The sequence below is a fragment of the Globicephala melas genome, chromosome 17 (assembly GCF_963455315.2).
Source record: "Globicephala melas chromosome 17, mGloMel1.2, whole genome shotgun sequence".
Lineage (NCBI taxonomy): Eukaryota > Metazoa > Chordata > Mammalia > Artiodactyla > Delphinidae > Globicephala > Globicephala melas.
In genome coordinates this window covers 71,515,075-71,528,588 of record NC_083330.1, presented here as the reverse complement: position 1 = coordinate 71,528,588, position 13,514 = coordinate 71,515,075, and the positions used below count along the sequence as shown (strand labels likewise).

The following is a 13,514-nucleotide window of genomic DNA, read 5'->3' as shown; positions in this document are numbered from 1 at the left end:
CTCTGGTTCATTTTGACTGGTATTGTTCGCTGGATTTGAGTTTCTCTTTCCCCTTTTCCTTATGGAAAATACATATATTTAACATCTATGTCTCATGTATGTCTCTAGGTTTTGTCCTTTTGGGTCTCTCAAGTTGGAAGAGATAAAAATCATGAAGCTCAGGGACTGGCAGAGCATCAGTTATTCAGCCCAATCTTGTCTGCTGCCATTTCCTCTGCTGTCACAGTCAAGGCATTCTGCCATCCAAACACGGATGCTGTCTTGTTCTGCCAGGCTTCCCTTCAATGGGTTTCTGATCTGTGTGCCTTAACTTCAGAGTCAACATTTGATAAATTTCTCAGGCATGTTCCTCAGGGCATAAGTACTATCTGTATTTCTACCTCTGCACGAAGGTGGCTGCCTCACCTTGAAACTCACTGAAATTACTTGGGAGTATTCTGTGCTGATCTTCCTGGTCCAATCTTCTCACATCTGTCTAGATTTTCTGTAAGCATCCCACACAATGGCCCATTCAAGGTGTTGGAGAGAAGACATTTTCCTTTACTCTTCTAGGTTCTTCTCGCTAGTCCAAGAATTAAGTCAACATGAGACAAATTAACAGGGGAAAATCAAAAGTTTAATAACGTACACATGGGAGAGACCCACAAGAACTGAATAATGTGCCCAAATGGCCTAAATCCTCACCTTAAATACTATCTTCAGCTACAGACAAACAAGGATATTAGGGGTAGCGATCTGGGACTTCAAAGGGGAGGAAAGCAATTGGCATGGAGATGGAAAAGCAAATATTTGGTAAACAAATGCTTGCTGGGCCAAGCAGAGACAATGAGACCCAGAGTGGACTCTCATCTCCAGGCCCTGCTGAGCTCCCCCACCCCACTCAGCCCATATTCTTTGCAGAGATCTCCAGCGATAGCTCTGTTCTGGAACAAGCCCTGTATCTAAATTCTCTTAGGCAGTTACGAGGAAGCTCAAAGTTTCTTCCTGAGTCTTTTGGGCCTTGATTGTTTTCAGCTCAAAATAACCCACATTGCCAAAGAGACATCTGGGGGTGGCAAATTTTGCTCCCCTATAAAGGGATGGTTCCCCCTCACTCTTACTGTGAGCCCTCCATTTGTGGCTTTAAGTTGGAGCTTCTCAATAGTCTCCTGATCTCCTTACATTTCATTTACCTATAAGGTCTCCTTAGTTTCCTCCCTAGAAAATATTTGGAAATATGCAAAAATTCTAGGATTAATAAGTCAGTTCGACAATGTCATAGGATACAAGATATAAAAAAATCAATTTTATTTATATTCTAGTAATTAAACATCTGAAAACAAAATTGAGAAAACAGTTCCATTTACAATATCATCAAAAAGAAGAAAATACTTAGAAATAAACTTAACAAGTGCAAAATCTGAACACTGAAAACTACAAAATTTTGCTGAAAAAAAATACAGAAATCCTAAACAAATGGAGAAACACAGCATGCTCTTGGATCAAAAGACTCAATAGTGTTAGAATGGTAACTGATCTGTAGATTCTGTGCAGTTCCTGTCAAAATTCCAGCAGGTTTTTAAAAGAAGGTAACAAATCTGATCCTAAAACTTTTATAGAAATGCAAAAAAACCAAAGTTGGCAAAAACAGGTAAGAAAGAACATAATTAAAGGAATTACACCATCCAATTGATTCCAAACCTTACTCTTAAGCTACAGTAATCAAGATAGTGTGACATTTGCATAAGGACATATAGATCAATGGGAAGAGTATGGAAATAAACCTACATAATTATGGTCAATTGATTTTTGACAAAGGGACCTAGGTAATTCAAAGGGAAAATAATATTTTTAACAAAAGGCACTGGAGCAATTGGATATCTACTTGCAAATTAAAAGGATGGATCACTTCACACCTATTAAAATGGTTAACATCCAAAACATTGGCAAACACCAAATAAACACTGGCAAGGAAGGATGTGGAACAACAAGAACTCTCCTTCATTCAACTGACCATATTTTTTTAGGTTGATTTCTAGATCCCCTATTCTGAACTATCAATCTACATCTCTATCTTTATGCTACTTCTATACTGTCTTGGCTACTATAGCTTATTAAGCCACCAAATCAGAAATTATATGTCCCTCAACTTTAGTTCTTCCTTTTCAAAATTGTTCAGGGCATTCTAGGTCCTTTACATTTCCATATAAAATTTAGAATCAGTTCACTAATTTCTATTTCAAAAAGCCTGCTGGGATTTTACTCGGGATTGCATTATATCTATCAATCCATTTTGGGAGAACTGACAAATGTTAACAGTACTGTGTCTTCCAATCCATGTTCTTAGTGTATCTTTCTATTCATTTATCTCGTCTTTATTCTAGGCATTGTTTTGTAGTTTTCTCTGTACAGGTTCTGCATGTTTTCAGATTTACTGTTAAGTATTTTTTTTTATGCTATTGAAAATGGCATTTAAAAAATTCTAACTTCCAATATCTCCTTGCTAATGTACAGAAACATTAGTTCTAGTGGCATTTTGATAGGCTCCTTAGACTTTTCCAGGTACACAGCATGTCACCTGCAAATGTTTCTTCTTCCTTTCCAAGTGCTATGCCTTTTATTTTTCCTCCTTTATTGTCCAGTGCCATATTGCACTAGCAGGACCTCCAGATTGATGTTGGATAATAATGGTGATAGTGGATATTCTGGACTTGTTCCTTATTTTAGAGAAAAGTATTCATTTACCATTATGAGGTTTAAGTTTCTTGATAGATGCCCTCTATTGTTATGCAAATTCTTTTCTATTCCTTTTCTGGTAGTTTTTAATCTTGAATGGATGCTGAAATTTATGAAAACCTTTATCTTAATTTAGTGAGATTAACATAATTTCATTATTTTACTGACATTAAACCAACTTTGTATTGGTTTCCTTGTATTGGTATTCCTGTGGAATACCCAACTTGATCTTGATATATTATCCTTATTGTATATGACTGGGTTCACATTGCTAATATTTTGTGGGGACTGTGTCTATGTTCAAAAGGGATATGTATTAGTCTGTAATTTCCTTTCCTTGCAGTGTTTTTTTCTGGTTCTGGAATGAGGTCAAAGTTGGTCTTGAAACAAGTGTTCCTTTCTTCTCTATTTTCTGTCAGTGCTTGTGTAAAATCAAGTTTTCTTCCTTAAATGTTTGATAGAAGTCACATTTAAGCCTGGAGTTTTTTGGTTTTTTTTTTAAAGAAGGGATTGGGTCCTTTTTTTTTTTTTAATTTGTTTATTTTTAGCTGCATTGGGTCTTCGTTGCGAGGCACGGGCTTTTTCTAGTTGCAGCGAGCAGGAGCTACTCTTCATTGCAGTGCGTGGGCTTCTCACTGCAGTGGCTTCTCTTGTTGCGGAGCATGGGCTCTAGGCGCATAGGTTTCAGTAGCTGTGGCAAGCAGGCTCAGTAGTTGTGGCTTGCAGGCTATAGAGCACAAGGCCTGGAGTTCTGAGGGGACATTTTCAATTTCAAATTCAATTTATTTAATTTCTTGAGTCAGTTTTGCTAACTTGTATCTTTTGAGGAATTTCTCTGTTTCATGTAAGCTGTTAAACTTATTGGCACTGGTTTTTCATAATACCCTTTAAAAAAAACTGTATGTTTTAATGTTCCCGCTTCCATTCTAATTTCCGATCAGTCTATGTAGGAGTTAACCAATTTTATCGTTCTGTGCAAAGAATCAGCTTTTTCATTTATATTGATGCTTCCCTACTATTCGTCCATTTAGTATTTCATTGATTTCAGCACATTTCTTTCTTTTTCCATTTATTTTGGTTTTGTTTGTTTTTCTAGTTTTTTTTTAATCTTAAACCAGTGATTTTGTACCTTTTGTATTTAAAATGTCTATTTTTTTAATTGAGGTATAATTGACATTAGTTTCAGGTGTACAATAAGATTCAATATTTGTATATATTGCAAAATGACAAGTCTAGTTAAAATCTGTACCTTGCTTTTTATTATAAGCATTTGAAACTGTAAATTTCCCTCTAATATTGAGCTGCATCCCACAAATTTTAACATGATGTATTTTCATTTTCATTCAATTAAAAATATTTTCTAATTTTACTTGTAACTTTTTTGAGTCATGGACTGTTTTACAAGTATGTGATAATTTCCAAACACTTTGGGGTTTTTTCAGTTATCTAATACTGATTTCCAGTTTAATTCCATTATTGTTGGAGAACATTTTATGCATTTCAATTTTAAATGAGTTGAGAGCTGTTTTATAGTCTAGTATGTAGTCCATCTTTTTGAGTGTTCCATGTGTATTAAAGAGGAAATTTGTATTCTCACGTTGTTGGGTGGAACATTCTATCAATGTCAATTAGGTCAAGTTGAGTGTTCATCTTTGTTCAAGTCTTCTATCCTGATTTTCTGTCTACTTGTTCTATCAATTAGTGTTAAAGGAGGGCTAAAATCTTCAACTATAATTGCAGATTTTTCTATTTTCTATTCAGCGATATTAGTGTTTGCTTCATGTATTTTGATACTCTATTAAGAAGCCTATAAATACGTTTTAAAAATGCAATTTACTTTTCTGTGTGTATGTGGACAAAAGTACAAGAGGATGACAAAGGCCTGTAAGTATAAAAGAAGATAACATTCTATTAGGAAGCAAACTGCAAAGGCAGAAAACAGAATATAAAATTTGTAAAGTTTTCAAATGTTAAAGAAGAGCTTGCTCATGTATTTTTAAAACAGATGTTGGTAAGTAGCAAAATTGTATCGATTCTATTGTATACATTTTAAAATGATAACAGGTTGATTTTAATAGGCCAATATTTATAAATTAGAAATCACACTCTTTGCAACTGTTTACATTTATGATGAACAATTTCAAATGGCAGAATCAAAGCCCCACTGCCCATAGCACTGTCCTCAATTGTGCATATTTACCTTGGCTTTTTCCTCCCCTTCCCTACTTTTCCCCCTTCCTCACTTCAACTTCCTTAGATGACTCACTCCAACTTCCTCTTAAATAAACAAAATACACTTAAGTCTTGTCTCCAGATCTCCAGGTACCAGAAATGAATTACAATTTTTCAAAATTCCTACAGAGAGGTCACAGTCAAAAAACATTCAAAGACCACCACTTTAATTAACATATATATTCTATGTCCCCCAAACCTCTCCACCTACATACAAGTCTAGTTATCTTTCCTTTCTTTTGCCTCTGTGGTTCCTTATACTCTTTGCTATCACCTATCTCGTTGAAAAAAAATTTTTTTAATGTTTCCGTTAGCCTGTAGACTGTGGTTCCATTAACATTAACTCCATAACCAACCATATGACTTAATGGCTGGCACACAGATGGCATTCAATGTGTCCCCTATATTTAATTTTCAACTTTGTAATTTAAATACTTTATTTGCTTCATTTAACTCGCAAAACCAGGTTCTAGCCTAAGTATTCTTCCCATTTTATACATAAGAAAACCAAAGCTCAGAGAGATCACTGCTGGTAAACCGCCAGAGTGAAAATCTGAGGAGAGAATTGCAAAGCTCACGCCTGCTCCACTACAGGAAATATATGATTCACTGACGTGGTTCCTGCACGTCAGTACAACGCAGGATACTATAAGAGGCCTTCAACAATGGACTGCTTCTCTTAGGAAGAGAAATTGAAACCTGAAGAACTGTCTGCATTTATAGAGACACAACAAACAAAGAAGAATTTTCCAGAAGAGGAAAATAATATGAAGGCAAGAGATGGAAACAAGCATAGTCTATCTAAACAGTGAGGCTATATTTAAATGGATTTGAGAATCGGTTAGGTAAAATACAAAAGATCCAGATTACACACACCTGACTTGGTTTGAAATAGGGAGTCACTAATGATATCAGAAAACACAAATGACAAGAATAGGTGAAACACACCTGCTAGGAAAAGAACATGAGTTTAAACAGCACGGGGTTTGCGTCTTGAACCTGTCACTAATATGTGACAAGTCTCTAAATGTTTCTAAACCTCAGCTTCCCCATCTTAAAAATGATCCTGTCTTACCTTTCCACAAAAGAACGAAATTAGATGCTGCAGGTAACATGTACAATACCTGGCACAGAGCAGTCACTCAATGTTAATCCCCTAACTTGACAGTGACCATTTTGATGAATCAGAATGAAGAGAAAATTAAAATTTCTTAAGCCCACAGTAATACCTCCATGACATGATTTTGTAAAAGATGGTGTACTACTGGTGGGATTGAGAAGGAGGAAGATGACACCATCCATTTTAAGGAACCAGCACATCTAGTGAAGAAATGGATAAGGGGGAGGGACTGCAAGTTTCAAGCCGGGGCTGAGGGTGGTGATATTAAAGCAGAGAGAGTGAAACTGGCAGGAGACCCAGTTGGCTGGAGGGGAAATGGGCTCCTTCATTTTGAACACACAGAATATGAACATCTGAGAGGACGTCAGTGGAAATAAGGTGAGTGTCAGGAAAAAGGATTTTACCTGAAATTATGAGAATCATCAATTTCCTTTAAGGAAAGTGTGCATTACTCTTAAGTTTGAAAATAATAAGTCAGTAGAAACACACAGGAGTATGAAGAAGTACAAATTATACTTATCAGTACCATACTAAGAAGGATCCTTCCCCACCAATGTCAGTCTATTCTGTCTGGGTAGCAATGAAAAGTTATCTTTTCAAGAAACACCCTCTCTAGTTTATTGCTTATATTTAAATATATATACTCACATTTTTTAAGTAAGACTAAGTGGAAAGAAAACTCATCTGAAACCTCATACAATGGACTTACTTCTCAAAAATGAATTCACTTTCCTAAATAAGGAATGACTCGGCCTGCTAGTTGCTAAAAGGCTTCAACCAATTGTTGATATACTCTATATTAAGTGGGTATGTGCATACAAGTAATTTGATACAGATTTACTTTAAAAATATAAAGTAAAAATTCAGACTCCCAATTCAGATGCATAAAAGCAGAGCAAAAATTCAATATTCTAATTATTAGTTGAACTTCTAGTTTGCTGGCTGCTAACAAATAAAGTGATCTAATTTTAAGATACTCCAAGAACAAATGCACATTAACTTAACTGTGGTCATCAGGGATTAAGAATATGAGTGCCACTGGGTACAAAGGGTCCTCTGTGCATGTGACAAGAATCTAGGCAACACCGCTATTCACAGCCTGTTAAGGATGCTACTTGCTCCATTCTGGAAAAAAAAGATATAAATTAAATGTCTAGAATTTAACCATAATAGGGAAAAGATTAGAGCCATTATTTTAAAACACAAATGAAAGGCAAAGTATCAAACTTGAAATAGAGACATTAGCAAATTTACTCCACACATGAAATATAGGCACTATTATTTTTACTTTAATATGCAAATTTAATAACTACCTCATATCCCTCTACCAAAGCTTTTCATTTCTCAGTAAGATTTTTGACAAAGTTAATGTATCATAAGTAATACATAGGGCTGTATTTTATGTCTGTGATCTTTGGCACATCTGTCAAGTTGGAGAATGTCAAAAGGCAATAAAAATGTCTAATGACTGTTTTGCACATTCTTTTAATCATCTTTACATCAAAATATAAGGCTGCAAAAAGGCAAGCTGAAATTTTATGATATGTGGAATTGTTTTAATAAAGAGTTTTACATACAGTACCTTACATATAGAACAGTGTGTTTGCAAATTTAAATAATATCTGAATGTACAGTGGCATGTATTCTTATCAAAGATAAATTCAAGTTTACTGTCCATCAGTTCTAAAATGCATTTATACAGATTGCTAGAACTGATCAACAGAACGAGGCATAAAATATTCAAGTGTTATATGTCATCAAATAGCCTCCTAACAGTCTTTTTTCCTCTTTTTAAAAAAGTTTCAAAACCTGTACATACATTTTTAATTTTTAAAAACAGTCTGTTAAAAGGTAACATTTCATGTTAACCACCAGTTCTTATAGTCTATAGTAATAAAACTAGATATGTGTAGATATAAATATGTGTAGATTATGTACATATGTACGTTGAGTGTTTGTTTCAAACAAGCACACACACTTAACGCATACCTGCACGCAGAGCACTGGGGGCAGCACACAACTCACAAGAGCACTGGCAGACGGGAGGGCCTGGGCTCAAAATCCAGCAAGAGCTGACACAGCAACTGAGTTGCCTTTGGTTTCAGAAATCTGTCCATTTGTGATCAAAGCTAAGAGTTTTGAGTGCGTATGTATTTTTTAAAAATAAAATTCATCTTCAGAAATGAAGCTTTTCCAGTATTCCACTACCAGCAGTTAAAAATCCACAGCCACAAATTATTTTGATATTTTTGTCACTCCTCATCCCAGCTGAGGTTATTTACAACTTCTTTTTTTCTGAAGGCAAATACCAAGCATACTCAGGATCAAACTGTACGTTGAAACCTGAATACTGAAATTTGACCATATATATTCTCTATATAGTATATGTGATATATGCGTTTCTGATGGGCTGATGGCATTATGTAAGACTTGGGTGAGAGAACTCCCACAGGATTTAAAATTCTCTTTCCAGCAGTATCATCATCATTTGGCACACTGACCCTTCTGCGAGCCATTCTGTTTTTTACAGTGAGCTTAATGCCAGCAATAAACTCCAATTATTTTGTTGTTTGTTTTTACAATATATTCATAATGAAGTAAGAATTCCACAACTGTTTTCCTCAGAAGTGAGACTTCTACTGTCAGTTTTCTGATTAAGGACATTCATCACCTAAGAAACAGCTCATGATCCTATAAAAGTTTCAATACTCTAAACTTCGGTGCAGGTAGATCAACTGCAGAGAAGACAGTTCTTACAACAAGCTTATAGAACTCTCCAGAATTTAAATTTCCTCTACACTTTTGGTTTGGGCCAAATGTTGGTTTATAAACATAGATCTTTCTACTAAAAACTATGTAATACACCATATTTCTTTCTACAGGTATCTCGAGCTTCATGTTAGCAACTATTCAAAAATCCTGCCGATCTGATTCCCTCAGCACAGATTATGTTCTACCTCCACTGATCCTTGGCATATGACACATCATCATTTGTATCTAGCTCATAAATTTTTTTAATATTAGCTTCCTTGATAAAGTTGTTCTTCATTTTCCTTTCCAAGGTGCCATCCTATTGATGTCACAAATCAGTAAATGACCAAACATCACTAAGCTTTTTAACTATCCACTTAGCAGCCGTGTGGATAATAAAAATTAGTCGACTGAACAGAGCCACATTCTTTGCATTAGGTGTTCACTGCTGTCATACAGAGCAGAGAGTTGCTATTTGTTGTACTTTGCCCATGTCCATTAGGAGCTGTTTGATGTGGCGTTTAAGTTGGGGCAGCCTCGTGAGAGGATCAGGTGGCTCCAACTCCCCTGTGAAATCAAGCCAGCTTTCCAGAACTAAAAGAGAGAAGAGAAGAACAAACACATTTAAACGGCAACTGGAAACACAGTCAAAAAATGGTATAATTAGAAGGCTGAAAAAGTGATGGAGAAAGAGTTCACTTCCCTTTCGCTAGAAAGCCAATCTACAGAAGTCACTTCTGAGCAGTTAAGCATCCTCTACGCCTCATCCCACAAGAGTTCTAGCCCCTCTCAGTAATCTTTATCTGTTGTTCTACCTGTCGTCATTTTAGGTAATTTTTCCTTTTAAAGATAAAAAGTAACTGCATTTTGAGTGTCTCCTTTACTCTCTTCTGGAACAGGAAACAACATTCCCTGTTCCTGCTCAAGCTTTCTATTAATTTAGGCTTAAATCATCTCCATTTTAAATGAAACTTAGCTACTCTAACCATTTTTTTAAATCTAGAAGTTCTTTTTAACAAAGGAAAGGAGGTAGAAATTTCTTAGTGTCCTTTCATTCCCACTATTTTATCAGTACTTTAAAAAAAAAAGAAGCATATTAGAAGTTCAGGCAGAATGCAATTAATTACATTCTATACTTTTTATTAATAATAATAGGGGATAGCATCAAGTTGCATTTTCTTCTTCTTCAAAAATCTACTTAAGGGCTTCCCTGGTGGCACAGTGGTTAAGAATCCGCCTGCCAATACAGGAGACACGGGTTCGAGCCCTGGTACAGGAAGATCCCACATGCCGCAGAGCAACTAAGCCCATGCACCACAACTACTGAGCCCACGAGCCACAACTACTGAAGCGCGCCTAGAGCCCATGCTCCGCAACAAGAGAAGCCACCGCAATGAGAAGCCTGCGCACCACAACAAAGAGCAGCCCCCGCTCCCCTCAACTAGAGAAAGCCCGCGCACAGCAATGAAGACCCAACGCAGCCAAAATAAATAAATAAAATAAATTTATATATTAAAAAAATCTACTTAAAACTAACTCTACAACTGGCTTATAACCAAACAGAAGATGCTTCTGAAATGGGTTTCCATTTCTTCTTTTCACAGGGAAAAACGAAGCAGTAGAAACTCTAACTTACTGGGGGATGAAAGTAGCACATACTTTCGCAAATAAAAAAAGGGGTGGGGGTGGGCAGGAGATACAATCTATGAGGTTAAAAAAATGCAGTCAAAAAGCACCGGAAAACACTAGATTAGGAATTGAGTAATCTGAAGTACTCTATTTTCTCAACTATAAAATGGGGATAACATTTTTCCTGTCCACTCCTTAGGGCTCCGGTGCAATAAAATTTTTAAATATAAAAGAAAACATTTGAAAATGTGTATGCAAACTTAAGCTTTATCTACTTAAACTTGCAGGACTTCTTGTTATTAATTTCACTTAACAAACACTGTCCAAAGTGAAAACAAAATGTTTTCCCCCACATTTCAAATATGCTTAAAGTCCTTATGCTGACTTCCAAAAAAAAACACAGTTCAATGAAAATATTCACTGAATATTATTTATTGAATAATAATTTATTGAATAATATTATTCAGTGAATAATAATATTATTTTTCATTAAATAATAAATATTCCATATGGTATATACTGAGCCTGGCAGGTAGGCAATATTTAATAAATATCCATCTTAAAAAACAAAATCCCTAAAATATCCAGTCATATTGTCTTGAGACTAAAAGACCCTAAATGCCAGATGTGTTAAATACAATGTAAAGGGAGCAGCAAAGCTCCATCAGCCTGGACAGCATCTGTAGTTTTTGTCCCATAATTTTAAAAACTTCAAATAACTTCAATTAAATTATTCAAAAGTACAATAAACACACTTTACAGACTACAGCAATTGTATTTCAATTCTTTCTTAAATTACCATCAACTTCTTTTTCTATCAGGTCCATCCTGCTGGTGACTTCATTCTGCACATTCTCTATGTGTGTAAGGAGATTGAGTTGCCACTGAAGATGTGAGTCTCCCGGGTCTTCAGTGCCCTTTTTATCATTATAAACAAATACTGTATTCCTTTCAGCTGAATTCTTCTCCAAAGAGCCAACAGAAAAAACAAAGAATTGGATGAAATGTAATGTCATAAAGGGAAAGATGCATTAAAAACATCACTACCCACAATGATAGGTAAAATCCAACCTGACTCCCAGAATATTCGTAAAGGAGGTACTAGCACATAACTAAATTACATCTGATGGTCCTGAAAAGCAGACATGCCTGCTATGTCTCTTCACAGTGCCTAGCAGAGTGCTACACAGGGTAGAAGGCCTTCAATAAAACCTGCTGAAAAAATGAAGGAGCTAATTATATTCTGTAACTAGAAAGCCCAGCTAATTTAGACTGACCCCTTCCTCAGTTAATCTAAGCCGTGTCACAAGTGGAGTGAAGGCAAAAAGCAATGATGGAAAAAAATTAAGATAGTTGGCAAAGGCTAGTATAAAGCATAATTAACTGCAGACTGGACTTTATTATTGCAGCTAAATCAATGAGGTGAGGGGAAGAGAAAAATCCCTTAAAAACTTAAAAAGTGCAGACTGCTTAACACACACACAAAATCTGACCTCAGTTTCACCAGCGATAACTCATTTCATAAGAGGGATATTAATTTGACAAAATAATTTACCACAAAATTTTGGGTACTATAAGCTTTTCAAATTCAGTTAAGTATTTATTTATAGAACTTACTTGATAAAAGAGGCCAGAAAAATAAAGAACTAATTTTAAAGCAGTATTGCTAATTGAAAAATCAATTAAAAATGAAGGCATGACATCTCTAAGTTGTGAACAAGAAATAAGTTTACAAATATTCAATGTACACAGAGCTATAAGAATTCAACTTAGTGCATAATGTGATTGATATGCATATACAAATATGCTATAATTTTTAAAAAGATGATTTTTTAGATAAAAAGTGCCACTTTTTATCTAAAACACATACAAAAGGAACACAAATTATGTTAATATATACACACCCACATGCACTTTCATGTTTTCACACGTAGACATTCTCATTTGGAAAAAAATTTGGCTCATGGTTTTTAGAGGCATCTAAGTGTACTTATAAACTTGAAACTTTTGTTAAGGCAAAAGTTTAATGAATTACTACATTCCTGAATTAGGGGATAATTAAATGTTCAAATGGCCAGTGTTTTCCTGTAGCGAAAGCAAAAAATGTCTTTACCCTAACAAGGTACTTGTGAACTTGGAAATGTAAGTAAAATCTGGAATCTCAGTATGTTTTATTTCACAAAATTTTCCTTTGTTCTATCGTATTTCCAAGCAAAGACAAATGAACTAGTTATACCTTTCTGGGCTTTCCATCTTCTTTTACTGGGTATTGTAAACGGTTTTTATCTCTCATGTGAAATTCCTGTTCTTCTTCAAAACTACTAACATCATCATCATCTGAGCTCCCAGGGTCTGCGAGAGTTTTGCAGTCTTGACCAAAACTTTGTGGCTTTTGGTAGCTGTGTTCACTTGTTATATAAGTTCCCTCCACTTTTAGGGGCAAACGAGGTGGTTCCTTATGGTTCTGTACATGATACTTCTTTTCTTCCACATTAACTGTGTCTTGCACCATTAGTTTTTTTTCTACCCCAGCAATTACTTGATCTTTCCTCTTCCCAGAACAAGCCCAGAGACGAAGGTCAGGATGATGTTTATTCCTTAAAATAAAGTTGGAGAAACAGCAGTTCAGAAAAAAAAAGTCCAGTAACAAGTATAATGCCACAATAAATTTCAGAATGTACAATTACATAGTTAACCCTCAGTTATCCATGCCTTTTGTATGTTCAGTGTACTGACTTAGGTGGACCGATCCCCACCTCTCTATTGAAGACCTAGAGCACCGCCAAGCAAACAAGGTTAGCAGGAGGTCAGGAACTCAAGACAAAAGTAAAGGTACTTTCTAGGTTAACCTGCCCCAGAATTTCATCCAAAATGTACATTTTCATAATTTTACAGAAATAAAACTCAGGTGGAAAAGCAATAATGAATGTACTTTTGTGACAGTTCACATCATCATCTGATATATGCACTTCTTTTACTCATTTTTCACTGTATTTTTTAAAACTGTACAATATGAAAAACTTTTACATGAGCATATTTTAACATCTTTAGTCAATCAAAAAGCGAT

General features: G+C 35.4%; 1 protein-coding gene across 10 annotated transcripts in view; it reads right to left on the bottom strand.

Moving 5' to 3' along the window:
• Positions 1-3,233: 3,233 nt before the first annotated feature.
• The window catches only part of PHF20L1 (PHD finger protein 20 like 1), an 82,899-nt gene continuing 72,618 nt past the window's right edge, over positions 3,234-13,514 (bottom strand). For 6 of the 10 annotated variants that reach the window (XM_030875844.2, XM_060287645.1, XM_060287651.1 and 3 more), the window contains 3 exons: positions 12,684-13,044; positions 11,247-11,412; positions 3,234-9,412 (listed from right to left, as the gene is read on the bottom strand). In XM_030875844.2, coding sequence (XP_030731704.1) covers positions 9,270-9,412; positions 11,247-11,412; positions 12,684-13,044 — 670 coding nt within the window. In that variant the 3' untranslated portion in view covers positions 3,234-9,269. The remainder of the gene's footprint in view (positions 9,413-11,246; positions 11,413-12,683; positions 13,045-13,514) is intronic. The other 4 variants (XM_060287646.1, XM_060287648.1, XM_030875851.2 and 1 more) reach the window with 2 other exon arrangements.